Genomic DNA, 13,275 nt, shown 5'->3' with positions numbered 1-13,275 from the left:
CATACAATGTATTATTGGTTTCAGAGGTAGAGGTCAGTGACTCATCAGTCTTATATAACACCCAGTGCTCATTATATCACGTGTCCTAATGCCCATCACCCAGTTACCCCATCCTCCCCACCACCCCCTCCGGCAATTCTCAGTTTGTTTCCTTTGATTAAGAGTTTCATATGTTTTTCTCCCTTTCTGATTTCATCTTTTTTATTTTTTTCCTCTCTCCCCCTATGATCCTCAGTTTTGTTTCTTAAATTCCACGTATGAGTGAGATCATATGATAATTATCTTTCTCTGATTGACTTATTTCACTTAGCATAGTTCCATCCACGTTGTTGCAAATGGGAGAAGATATTTGCAAATGACATGTCAGATAAAGGGCTAGTGTCCAAAATCTATAAAGAACTTACTAAATTCAACACCCAAAGAACAAATAATCTAATCAAGAGATGGGTAGAAGGAATGAACAGACATTTCTCCAAGAAGATATACAAATGGCCAACAGAAACATGAGAAAATGCTCAACATCACTCAGCAACAGGGAAACAAATCAAAACCACAATGATATACCACCGCACTCTGGTCATAATGGCTAAAATTAACAAGTCAGGAAAGGACAGATGTTGGGGATGTGGAAAAAGGGGAAACCTGTTACACTGTTGGGAATGCAAACTGGTACAGCCACTCTGGAAAGTATACAGGTTCCTCAAAAAGTTGAAAATAGAGCTACACTATGACCCAGCAATTGTACTACTGGGTCAGTAGTCTTTGGGTCTTTACTCCAAAGATACAAACATAGTGATCCGAAGGGGCACCAGCACCCCAATGTTTATAGCAGCAGTGTCCACAATAACCAAACCAGGGAAATAGCCCAGATGTCTCGCTGTTCCTAGGCCTTTTAAGCTGCACTGGCTCCTCTTGCTTCTCTAACATTTCCTAGGTGAACAGAGGTTGGAAACAAGATGCATTCTCTCCACTATAGAGCTATACAAATCAAGACAGAGAGGGAAAGGAATTTGTTCAGATGGGGTGGGAGAGGAGGAGAAGAGGCAACTGAGAAGAATTCACTTGGGAAGAGGGAGGGCCCATCAGGATACTTGTGGTTGCCATGACAGAACATATTGGCTCATGAGGCTGGAAATGTCTCTGAATCAAAGTATTAGCCACAGAGACCAGGCCTCAGGACTTAGAACTGGAAACCCTGACACCAGGATCTTAGGTTCTCTCTCTGCTCCTCTTTGTTTCTCTTTGTGTGTTGATCTTGCTCTCCCTCACTGCAAACATCTGGGAGAAGACCTAGCCGCTTGCAGCCCGAGCTTGACCAGGGGAAAAAACGAACCCTTTCCTTGAGGCTGCCTATATTCACCCCAGGGAAGGGACAGGACCCATGGCTCAGGTCATGTGCCCACGGCTTGGTTGAATCACTGGTGTGGGTGAGGAGAAAGCCTCTGGACTTCCCCAGGCAATCCACCCTACAGAGAGGGATGGGAAGAATATAGGCAGAGGGTAGTTGTGGCAGCGCGTGTGCACACATGCGTGCGTACATGTGTATGTGGTGCGACCTGCCAAGACTGTGGCATCACGGGGGTGAGCAATGTTGAGGAGCAGCAGCAGCAGCAGCAGAGGGATCACATCCTCCCTGGGCTCTAGCGGCTTCCTGGATGCGGGTCAGCAACAGTTGTCATGGCAACAGCCTTGATGGGAGGATCTTAAGGAAAAGACTGAAGCTGGAATGTTTTGAGTATTTGCCTATAAATGAGCCTGTCTCTTGCTAAGAGCCAAAGGAAGACAAAGCCCAGCTTCTTGGGTCATTTCAGTCTGCGTTGAGCGGTTGGCGATGGTACAGATGGAGTCCAGTTTGAGTTTCCCTCCCTGAGATGAAGGAGGTGGCCACAGGACTCTTCTAAAGCAATCGTGGGAACCGCATGCAACCACCTACCTGAACCTGTGCCCTATTGTCTACCATGGAGTATTGCTCCTCAAGGTGTCACAAGGGCATGCTTTGTTCCCAACAAGCACTTAGGCAGCTCACAGGCAGGGACTGCTTTCATATACAACAATGCCCCTCCAGCGAGCCTACTGTTCTGCCACCAGTCCAGCCAGGGCTTGCTGAAGTGGACACTGGCCGCCCCAACAAAGGTCACCTACATGGTGAGGCTCCTTGCCTTTGGCTTTTATCTCCATTGGTTCAGCTTTCCCTCCAGTCATCCTAGGAGGAAACAGGGCTGGTGCTTTTACAATTTTCATTTGAAAGATGAACAGTGGTCAGAGAATCCTGGCCTCGAGAGAAACTTGAAACCCCACTCTGCCTAGCCCTGTCCACCCTCCTCTCCCATCCCTAAGGGATAGGATGAGGCCAGGCCTGATTGAGTACCTGGGGCAGGGGGCAATGCTCTAGGCCTCTGTGATGGGAAGGGTCCCCCTTGGACTCTTTCTCATGTCCAGGGACTTCCCTCCCTGAGTAAGCATGAAGGATATAGAATGAACCTGCTTTGCATGAATCTTGGACAGAAATTCTTGCTCACTTTTCCTCGGCATGCTTTTTGTGGGATGCACCTTTCTTTACTATAGGAGTGTTAAGTCATTCTGGGATTCAGGAGAAACAAAAAAATGACTCCCTACATGAGCCTTCAGCTTACATTTAGGGGTCTTTTATAGGGCAGCCTCATCTACCAGGGCAGATACACATCAGTAATAAAGAGCTTGCGTTTCATCTGTCTCCGGATGGGGTAGGGCTGGAGGATGTGAAGTCTCTGGCTAGATCCTGTTATTCTGTCACATCACACACTAGAGATCTGCCCAAGGTCCCACTGCCATGAAAGGCAGAACTGGGCTGGAGCTCAGCCTTTGGAGCCAAGTCCCCATCTCTTCCCTTCTACCCCTTCTAGTCTTGAGACAATGCCAAGCCAAATGGTCCAGCAGCCTTGGGCATTCCAGGAGGAGCTGTGCACATTGGTTCTGGGTTCCTGCTTGGGGTCACCAGTCCATGGTGGATGAGCTCCACATTCAGTCATCACATTCCTGCAGGTGCCCTGGGAGGCAGGGTGCACGTCACCCAGAGAGCTCCCCCAGCTTTTGGTTCTTTCTCCAGAGCCTGATACTGGCATGAACTAAAGTCCTCGTTCTGAAATTGCTTGAAGGAAGCAATTTGTTCTATACCTAACTTTCTTTTTTTTTATTTTTTTTTAATTTTTATTTATTTATGATAGTCACAGAGAGAGAGAGAGAGAGAGAGAGAGAGAGAGGGAGAGAGGCAGAGAGACATAGGCAGAGGGAGAAGCTGGCTCCATGCACCGGGAGCCCGACGTGGGATTCGATCCTGGGTCTCCAGGATCACGCCCTGGGCCAAAGGCAGGCGCCAAACTGCTGCGCCACCCAGGGATCCCTATACCTAACTTTCCTTCCCCCTCCTCTCCCTCCGTCCCTGTCCACCTTCCTTTTATCCTTCCTTCCCTCCCTCCCTCCTCCCATCTCTTCACTCAAATTTAAGCAGATGCATCCCTGAGGCATACGATCTATTGTCTCCTGTAGGTTAAAAAGCATCAGAAAACAAATACTTCCCCAGTTGAAAGCCATGCTGAATTATTCATAGACTAAATCTACTGCAGATTTCAGAGTGACTTTTATTCAAGGTTGAAGCTCTGTGCCTCCGTGTGAAAGGATTGTTGACCACGCCCAACATAGCACAGCCTTCCCCAAGCTCATCCCAAGTCCATTGTACCATACCCTCTTTTGCCTCTTGCCCTGACTGTGGTATATACATAGACCATTCTCTCCCTGGTGTGACAGAAACTTCTGATTGTCCACCAGTGGTCCATTCTCTTCTTTTTACTCTTAGTTTTAGCTTGAGAGATGACTACTTAGAGTCTATATTGTCCAGCTTCCCTTGCAGTCAGGAGTGGCCATATGACGAAGTGCTGGCCAGTGAGGTAGAAGCAAAAGTGACATAAGCAACATCTATGGGAAGAAATTGTTTGCCTGCTATGTCTTCTTTTTTCCTGGAACATGGAGGTGGTGCTGGTGAGTTAACTTTGATCACACAAATGAAAACACCCTAGAAGATGACAAAGTGAGATAGAAGGAAGCTAGGCCCTGGACAACTAGTACCATGGGACCGTCTACCCATCCTGGACCACTTGCTTGCCCATGCACTAGAACATAAGAGAAAAATAAGCCTCTTCTCAGCCTTGTACTCATTCCTAAAGCTTTGGCTTAGGTATCACTTTCCTAGGAAGCTCTCTTTGACCTTCCCTGGACCAGCACTTCCTGGGAGCTTTCACCTATGCCTTCACTGGAGCGCACATCAGAGAATCCTATAAAGACTTGTTGGCTTGTTTGCAACACACACACACACACACACACACACACACACACACACACTGTACCTGGCCCAGCCTGGGAATGCTTTGAGGCAGGGACCACAATCTTACCTGCTCCTTTTTCTCAGGCTACAGGCACTTACTAAATATTGACTAGATCAATGGTAGTGCCATACATCTGCATTGTGCCTTGGTTCTCACCTACAGGGATTTTAAGCACTTCCTCATGCTTAACCCCAAACAAAAACTAAAGACCAATTTCCATTCTTCTCTGTCTTCCTACAAACACACCCAGGACTTTCTTCCATGTCCAGTCAGCTAGGCCAGGCCCCATGAAGGAGTGCTTCCCAAGGGTGATAGTTGACTATGGCCAAAGTGCAGCTGTGCTAGACCCCAGTCTGTGACTTCTGTTATCAGATGAGCTTCACCCAAATGTAAGGCCTGGTGGTGTTTTGATCAGGTCCGTGAGGTATAGCAGGAGTTACCCTTCCTTGATTATCTTTGCCTTGAAAACCTGGGTAAAACGGGTGAGTGTGGTGGAAATCTATGCATCACATTTAATTGAAAAAGGTGTGCAGATTCTTTTATGATTTGTTTTCAGTTTACCTACAACTATGAAGGTCTATTTACAAATCTGGGGTGGGACAGCCCTGGTATATTTCTCTGGTCACTCCGTAGATGGAACCACACACTATCCAACATACCAAGGCTTTGGCAGCTGCTCTGAAAAATGGGGCTCTGGCCTCCAGCCAGCCTTTCCTTGAAGACACTTCCCAAGAGCATTGACCTTGGCAACACTAAGATGCTGCTGCTTTTATTAATGCTTGCCTGCCTTCCTTCTTTTCTTCCCTCCCTCCCTCCCTCCCTCCCTCTCTCCCTCTTCCTTCCTTCCTTCCTTCCTTCCTTCCTTCCTTCCTTCCTTCCTTCCTTCCTTCATCAAACCATTCTTTGGAGTTCTTTGTACAGACAGCAACCTTCATTGTGACCTGAGGGTTCAGAAGAGCACAGTCTGCCTGCCTCACCCCCCATCAACCTCAGTTTTGAGGACCAAATGCACAATATCATCACATTCCCAAACAAATCTCCAAATATGCACACTTGTGATTCTGCTGCCCAGAAGGCTCAGAAATAGTGTCAGTTTTCCAAGGGCTCAGTGGGTCTAGTGTTCTTCAGCTTGGGGTATGAGCAGGTTGTTAGGGATTGAATTTGCCCCAGAGCAGAGGAATGTATCCTTGAGCCAAAAAAGGAATAAGAATGGTACTTCTGAGAAGGAGAGCACCTCAGAGGGGGCATCAGACCCCACATCTGCTTCAGGCATGTCCTTTACCATGATAAGGAGATTATCGTGGTTTACTCCCAAGCATTTGAGCTAGAATCCCACACATTTGTGGAGAGATATAAAAGGCTGAGCTCCCTAGGGCACAAACTCTGATGGATTGTATTCACATTCCTTCCCTAGTGGAGCATGGGGTGAAGTGGGGTCAGAGGGGAGGCCACCCTCAAAAAAGCCATCAAAGAAGGGAGTCCTCTGGCATCATTAATGCCCTGGGCACACCCCTTGTGGGTTCACATTAGTTAATACAAGGTCACCATCCCAAAGTTTGTGTTCACCTTACTTAAACGTGTTCAGGTGTCATAATATGTGGAAGTCATGGATCTTTGCAATCTTAAGCTCTAAAATACTCAATATGTGTTGGTTTTAAATAGTCACTCCTTTATACTACATTCTTGTGTAGATATCCAGAAGCATGCACCAAGGTCTTAAGAAAAACATCACTGGGGCTAATCTAAAATTAAGACAGTCCTATATTTTGACTTAATTTTGTCTATGAATTGGGACAAAAACTGCCTTTATTCGGCTTTGGTGGGGGTAACCTCAGGAGCTCAGTTGAGGGTCAGTGGCCCCACCCTAACTGACTGTTAGGGTCTGTGATTTGGATGGAGCATGGGCACCTCCAGCCAGCCTCTCTGCATGCCTCCCAGCACGTTTTCTCTGGGTGAAGTTAAGAGAAATCGTACAGCCAACAGTGCTTTTTTTAGAAGCACCAATTTTTTAAAAAAATGATGAGATTAACAATAAAAGCTATCTATTGAGCTCATGCTACATGCCAAGCATGATGCTATTTTTTCTTCATACTTTATCTCATTTTCAGGACAACCTGTGAGGTACTTATCATTATTGTCCCCACTTTACAGACAAAGAAACTGAGGCTCAGAGAAATGATATAATTTGCCTAAGGTGATCCAAAGGCCAGGTGCCCCTGACTCTACAGTTTTAATCATTACACAATTTTGTAAGAGGGCTGGTTCTCAATGATATGAGCAGAAATCAGGTTCTCCCAGTATGGGATAGGCTATGTGCTACCCCCACATCTGATGGTCCTAGAAAAACACTCCTGATCCTTGCACTCCATTGTGGGGAAGGATCTGAATGGGAATTAAATTTAAAAAGACAACAAAATAAGGTGTCTGAATTTCTGTCTTTTGTCTAACACAAGTCTGATTTTGCAACTCTAAACGTCCTAACTCCCTCAAAGTTAAAGACTTCAGAAATTTTATCTCCTAGTGTTTGGTTACAGCCTCTTCTGTAAGGTATAACAATTTGACAGAGCCAGTATCATGGAGGTGCAACTCATGTGGTCACAACTCATGTGGTCACAAGAGGCTTGTGCGGGGTTCAATGCTCTGCTGTAGCTAGCTATCTTAAAATTGTTGATAACATTTTTTAAAAGATTTTATTTATTTATGAGAGACACAGAGAGAGAGTGAGAGAGGCAGAGACACAGGCAGAGGGAGAAGCAGGCTCCATGCAGGGAGCCTGGTGCAGGACTTGATCCTGGGACTCCAGGATCATGCCCCGGGGCCGAAGGCAGGCGCTAAACCCACTGAGCCCCTCGGGGATCTCTGTTGATAATATTTAAATGAGAGGTATACATTTTCACTTTGCACTGGGCACTGTAAGTTATGCAGCCAGCCCTGTCATCCAGGAGATAAAAGACATGTATTTTGACATCAAGTAGATGTGGCCATGAACTGCCCTGTAGCCAAAGCTGGCATGCCTTCGATATTCCTTTGTCAATTCCCTCTTTGTGTGGCAAGTAAGTGACCACAGGAAGCCACACAAAGGAAATGTCCACTCCTCCACCCTGTAGCAAGAGCTGGTGTTGAGTGGCACCTGGGTGGCTCAGTGGTTGAGTGTCCGCTTTTGACTCAGATTGTGATCCTGGGGTCCTTGGATTGAGTCCTGCTTCAGGCTCCCCACAGAAAGCCTGCTTCTCCCTCTGCTTATGTCTCTTCTGCCTCTCTCTCTCTCTGTCTCTCATGAATAAATAAATAAATAAATAAATAAATAAATAAATAAATAAATAAATAAATGTAAAAAAAAAAGAGCTGGTGTTGATGGCAGAACAGGAGCTCAACGCTGACCCCATCAGAAGAGTAGAAGGGAACTGAGAGAGAGGGACCCCTGAGCCTATTTGAAAATCCCAGGAGAATGGGGAAAGAGAGCTCTGGGTTCCTTGAGTTTGGGTTTGTCTGATGCCCTCCCTGACTGATGACAAATGGTCTGATTTTAATGCCTCTGACATGAATATGTCCTTCTGATTTCCAGTTGGAGTTGGGAGCCTTTGGTACCTCCTGTTTTGAAGCCCAGCCATTGAAAAACCACACCACTGGAAAGGCTCTGTTTAAACAGGTGGGGTGAGGCTGGGGTGGAGTGTAGTAGTAGTAGCACATGGTGGGGGCAGTAACTGGCTCCCTGCCAAAGGGTGTCTAGAGGTCCTGAAGCCCTGCCTCTGGCTTAGTCATAGTGAAGCCAAAACTGAAGGGCAGAGTTGAGAAGGGGAATTGAGGCCATCTGGTTTGGCTCCTGTCTTCACCCCTGTTTCCAGCTCACAGATACACCCCCACCTTGCTCATTTGGCTTTCTCACTTGTTTATGATTTTTCTAGATGCCTCTACACATTGCCAACATTAAGCTTGCTTCCTAGAAAGCTTCTCTGTAGATGCTGGGTCTTGAGAAGCCGTCCTTGCTGTGCCCAGCATCCTGCCCTAAGGTTAATGCTGTCATTAAATATTAGGGAGGGGAAGCGGAGATCCTGGTTCTTAGGCTCTGGCCACCATGCCATTGGCGGGGGTAAGGGTGATATGGGCCAGTTGGGGAAGGCAACATCTGTGAGACACACCATTTGGACAACACTTGAGATTCATAAAGAATTTGTCTAATCACAAGCACTGGCAGCCCATTTAAAAAAAAAAAAAAACAGGTCCTTCTTTGCCAGATTCTCACAATTTCTTTCCTCTCGTTCAGCTGTAACAGGAAGGAAGTCCAAGCTACCCTGAACTATTTGGCTTCGGTGCTAAAGTCAAGGTTTATGAATGATCATTGCTGGGCATCCGGAGACATTTGCTCACTACTTCCCCAAACCCCTTTCCCAGAGTTTGGGGCATTAACTCCCAGAATGCAGTGCTGCTCAGGCCGACTTTTGGCACCCGTCCCCCACCTCCACTGCCCCGTGCTGTCTCTATGCCATCTGCCCCTAGGGCCTTTCTCTGGCTGGCTCTGAGCTGGCAGCCTGCTTGTGGCCCTGCGTTGTCATGGAGAAGGTTTTAGAAACATATTGTTGGATTGCGGGCGTATTTCTGCCACCTGGAAACAAGTGGGTTTGTAGAAGAGCCACAGTGCAGGGAGCGGGGGGCTCTTGGGGGGCGGAGCTGGAGCCGGTGTAGCTGGCTGTGGCCAAGGGACAGGGGCCTGCGCTGCTGTTCGCTGTTTGGTATTCCGAGCAGGCGGTGCATGCTGCTCAACTTGCTTCTACAGGACTCCTGGGAGCGTGCATCAAACAGAAGGCCACAGACTCTGCAGAAAAGTTTGCAGATTCTAAGAAAATGAACTGCTGTGCAGTCCACTGTTGCGGTGGGGGAGGCTGAGTGAGCTCCCGTTTAGACACACCGATGTGAATTTCTACTTCGTGCAGGCAGAGAAGCTGTGCACACCAGCAGGCTGCCCTTGACCTGTCTGGGACAGCTCCTTTAGGGCCATCTATTTTTTGCATGAGACCTGGACAGCCCAGCCATCTGGGCATCTCCCTCCTACCTCCATACCCAGTTCCTGAGGGGCTTCTGAAAGCTCATTTAGGGCACCAGTCACCTTGCTGTTTGTTGCTTTGTAGGTCAAAAAAACAGTTGTGTATCAGCAATTTCTTATCATTTAGCCAAATTGAAAAGCTTCAGGGCAATCTGGCCCCTGTTGTCAGGATTAGACAATAAGGACGGTAAAAAAATCAGTAGTATTTTCTTGCCCCAAAAATACAATCTATAACTTTCTAAATCATTCTAAATTCTAGCATTTTGTGTGCATCTCAAGTCTTCACCTTCCAAATGATGCACCTGCTAGCAAACATGCCCTCAAAGTTACAAGGCATACTGGCTTTCCCTTGGGCTCCGTATACTTTTTCTTCTGCTCCTCGAGGTAGAAACTAGATCCATTCTAATGCCCACTAGAGAAGAGATATTCCAAAAGTACCTTTGATTGGATTCCAAGGATCTTTTAACTGCTTTGATCACTGGCAGAAGAAACTATACATGTTTTCATTACTTGTACAGCCTTTTCACTAGGAGTTTTGGCGACTTCTGGAAAACCCTTTAGGGTCCGCTTGCCTACCGTTATCTATGTAGACCTGACATATATGAACTATTAACACGTTTTGAATTGGGACCCAAATAGCAAACCATCACTGTCTAAGGCACCTGCTCTCTCCTTTCTCCTTCCTGGGTCTTATTTCTGCTGCCTTAAGATGGTGCTGGTGAGGGGTTTCTAACCCCTCTATTGAAACATTGACTTATTTAGCCATGCTCAGAGTCACAAGATAGATATCCGCCTGCATTTTTCTTTTTTTTTTTAAAGATTTTATTTTATTTTATCATTTTATTTATTTATTTATTTTATGATAGTCACAGAGAGAGAGAGAGAGGCAGAGACACAGGCGGAGGGAGAAGCAGGCTCCATGTACCGGGAGCCCGATGTGGGATTCGATCCCGGGTCTCCAGGATCGTGCCCTGGGCCAAAGGCAGGCGCCAAACCGCTGCGCCACCCAGGGATCCCTGCATTTTTCTATCTATGGCTTCAACCTCGTGTATTTCAGCCTCTCCTCCCTTCTTTTCATTCCTCTCTTTTATTGCTGGGCTCTCACTGCATGTTCTCCTTTCTTGAACAGAGTGATGCTTTTACTGATTTTAATAATCCTTCCTATATCAGCCTTTTACCCTTCCAAAGCAGCTCACTCTCTTCCTTCCTTGTTACTTGTTTTTGTTTCTTTTAGTGGCTGCAGGAAACAGGAGCCTATGCAGAATTCTCGACCCCCAGATGGCAACGGAGGCACACCATGAAAAGTAAGGCCAGATTTTGGCTGGGCCCATACCAAATAATGAAATGGCTTCACTCCTAATATCCTTTTGTTGTGAATCTCAAGACGCAGGAAGGGCTGGTCTGATTAATGATAATTGATGTATCGGGTGAGGTGAAGCTCACTCTACTGGGTTCCCGTTTGCAGGAAGGAGGCAGGTAAACCACCGGACTTTAGCACTCAAACACCTGGCTTTGTGAGATAGTGAAAACAAGCACTTGCCTCTGCATGAAGGTGTAGCCAATTATAACTGGGACTACTCGGTAGAAGCAACACCCAGAAAGTAAGATATGCAGCTGGCAGCCCAGAGACAGAGCAAAGGAGAGATTTTTAATAAACTGCTCTAATCAGTACCTTTTTTCCCCTCTCCTTTCAGCAGGATGAAATCTAGAAAACCATGTAGTTAAGGATAGTTGGGAAACCAAATCCTTGACACTTGAAATCATCCCAGTAAGATCAGAATAAGTGTAATGCATTAAAATGGGAACCCCCAGCATAATGTCTGGCCAGGGCAGGGGACTTATATCATTCAAATGGAGAGAGGGGTGGATGGTGTCTAATTTCCCTTTGAGTTCTGAAATATGATCTGGTGGCCCAGGAAGTAGAAGCCTAGCCCAAATTGACACAAGTTTGTCAAGAAGGAAAGAGTTGCCTAGAAACAAGGAGGCAAAAAAAAAAAAAAAAAAAAAAAGGCAAAAAAAAATTAAAAAAAAAAAAAGAAAAAAGAAACAAGGAGGCAAGGTAGTAGGAAGAATTTACCAATGGGAGTTAATCACACATGCAAAATGAACTTGATTTGGGCTTGACTTCCAGAGTAGTGACTTTCAAACTTTAAAGAGCAGCACAAATTAACTGGGGATCTTGCAAAAAAGCAGACTCTGAATCAGAAGATCTGGGATGGAGCCCTTCATTTCTAACTAACTCCTGGGTGATGCCAATGCTGACAGTCTGTGGACCATGGTCTGGAGTAGCAGCAAGGTTCTAGAGCAGTGCAACCCAATGGAACTTGCTGCAATTATGGACATATTCTATACCTATGCTGTCCAAGAGGGTGGCTATCAGGCACATGTGGCTACTGAACACTTGAAAGGTGGCTAGTGTGATTGAGGAGCTGAATTTTAGTTTCATTTAAATTTGACTAATTTAAATTGAAACAGGCAGATGTGGTTAGTGACTCCTGAATTGGAAAGCACAGGTCTCAGAGCAGTGGTTCTCAAACATAGGCGCACATTGGAATCACTTCCAAGGCTTGTTAAAACACAGACTGCAAGGTCCCACCCCCAGAAGAGCTGATGCCAATCCTGCTGGCCTAGGACCACCCTTGAGAATCTCTGCTCTAGAACACGTACCATCCCAGCTGTGGTAAGCTTCAAGGTCAGCATGAGAGTCTTTCATCTTTTCTCCAGGCAGTGAACCTCAATATCACCTTAAGTGCCAGCACAACCCGCCAGGTCCAGATGAGGTCTGAGCTTTCTCCTTGCAGGCCTTATGCATGGGCATGGTGGATGGTGATTCAAATGGCTGGCATTGGAAAGCTCCAGGGGGGCCCACTTTTAAACAATATATTTCTCACTGATTCCCAAGAAGTCACAGAACATACTAGTTACAAGCACTTGCTGTACAGCCAGATTAACTAAGTCCAAGCCCAATTATGCTCATTACATGTCATGTGACTTTGGGCAAGTCACCTAAACTTAGTGCCTCGGTTTTCTCATCTGTAAAATTGGAATAACAATAATAATATCATCTACCTCATAGAGACCTAGTGAGGATTAGGTGTTTAAAACAGCTGCACAGTGTAAGTGCTCAGTATATGCGTTAGTTATCATTACCCACAATCCCAGTGTCTACAAACTGTTCACTTTGGCTATGCATTTTGCTCACCCTGCAGGTTCTCTTCAAAAAGCAGATGTTCCTGGGAGTCATGTCTCACCTACTCTACTATTTTGCTGAGGGCTCAAGAGGCCTCTAAGGTCCAGTGGGGGGCCTCCCTCTAGGGTGTCCAAGGGCAGAAGGAAAGTAACGCAGCAGGAGGGCACTTCACTTCCTGAAGTGCAAGTGAGAGCTGCCATTGGGCACTCAGCCATGCACTTCTATACATCCAGAATGAGGACTCAACTTCAACAAGCCCAGTTCTGCAGCCGTCCTCTAGGCAGCTGTCTGCAGGGCCAGTGGGGCAGGAAAGGATAGCATTTTCTAAGCCTTCTTAGAAAAAGTCATTTGTTGGGGATGAGGCAATGCTAATGCACACCCACCTCCCTCCGTCTGCTCCCACATCTGTTCCTACAATGAGCCATCAGCACTTTCCCAGGCTGAGCTAGCCCCAGACCCTGTTTCTCATTTCCATGTGGCCATAGCAGAGACAGCAGTACACCCCAGAATTTTCTGCCAGGTATCACATCCTGCAGTACCAGTGTGCCTCCCATAACCCCTTCTCTGTGGTTCTGCTAAAGATACTACTGTAGAATTTGGCACCACGGCTGAAACATCCTTTTCCCCAAGAAAGGTGTACGTATTTTAAAACATTCTTTCATCTTAGCCATCATTTAGGAAGTATT

The 13,275-nt window shown here is 46.3% G+C and overlaps 1 protein-coding gene across 1 annotated transcript in view; it reads left to right on the top strand.

Moving 5' to 3' along the window:
• PLEKHD1 (pleckstrin homology and coiled-coil domain containing D1) overlaps positions 1-12,839 on the top strand; it is a 49,465-nt gene extending 36,626 nt beyond the window's left edge. Inside the window, exons 11-12 of the mRNA XM_055304173.1 lie at positions 10,634-10,703; positions 12,609-12,839. Coding sequence (XP_055160148.1) covers positions 10,634-10,703; positions 12,609-12,714 — 176 coding nt within the window. The 3' untranslated portion in view covers positions 12,715-12,839. The remainder of the gene's footprint in view (positions 1-10,633; positions 10,704-12,608) is intronic.
• The last annotated feature ends 436 nt before the right edge of the window (positions 12,840-13,275 follow it).

The sequence above is a fragment of the Nyctereutes procyonoides genome, unplaced genomic scaffold, assembly GCF_905146905.1.
Source record: "Nyctereutes procyonoides isolate TBG_1078 unplaced genomic scaffold, NYPRO_anot_genome, whole genome shotgun sequence".
NCBI lineage: Eukaryota > Metazoa > Chordata > Mammalia > Carnivora > Canidae > Nyctereutes > Nyctereutes procyonoides.
The sequence above is the reverse complement of the archived record's forward strand: the minus strand, read 5'-3'. Positions and strand labels throughout refer to the sequence as shown.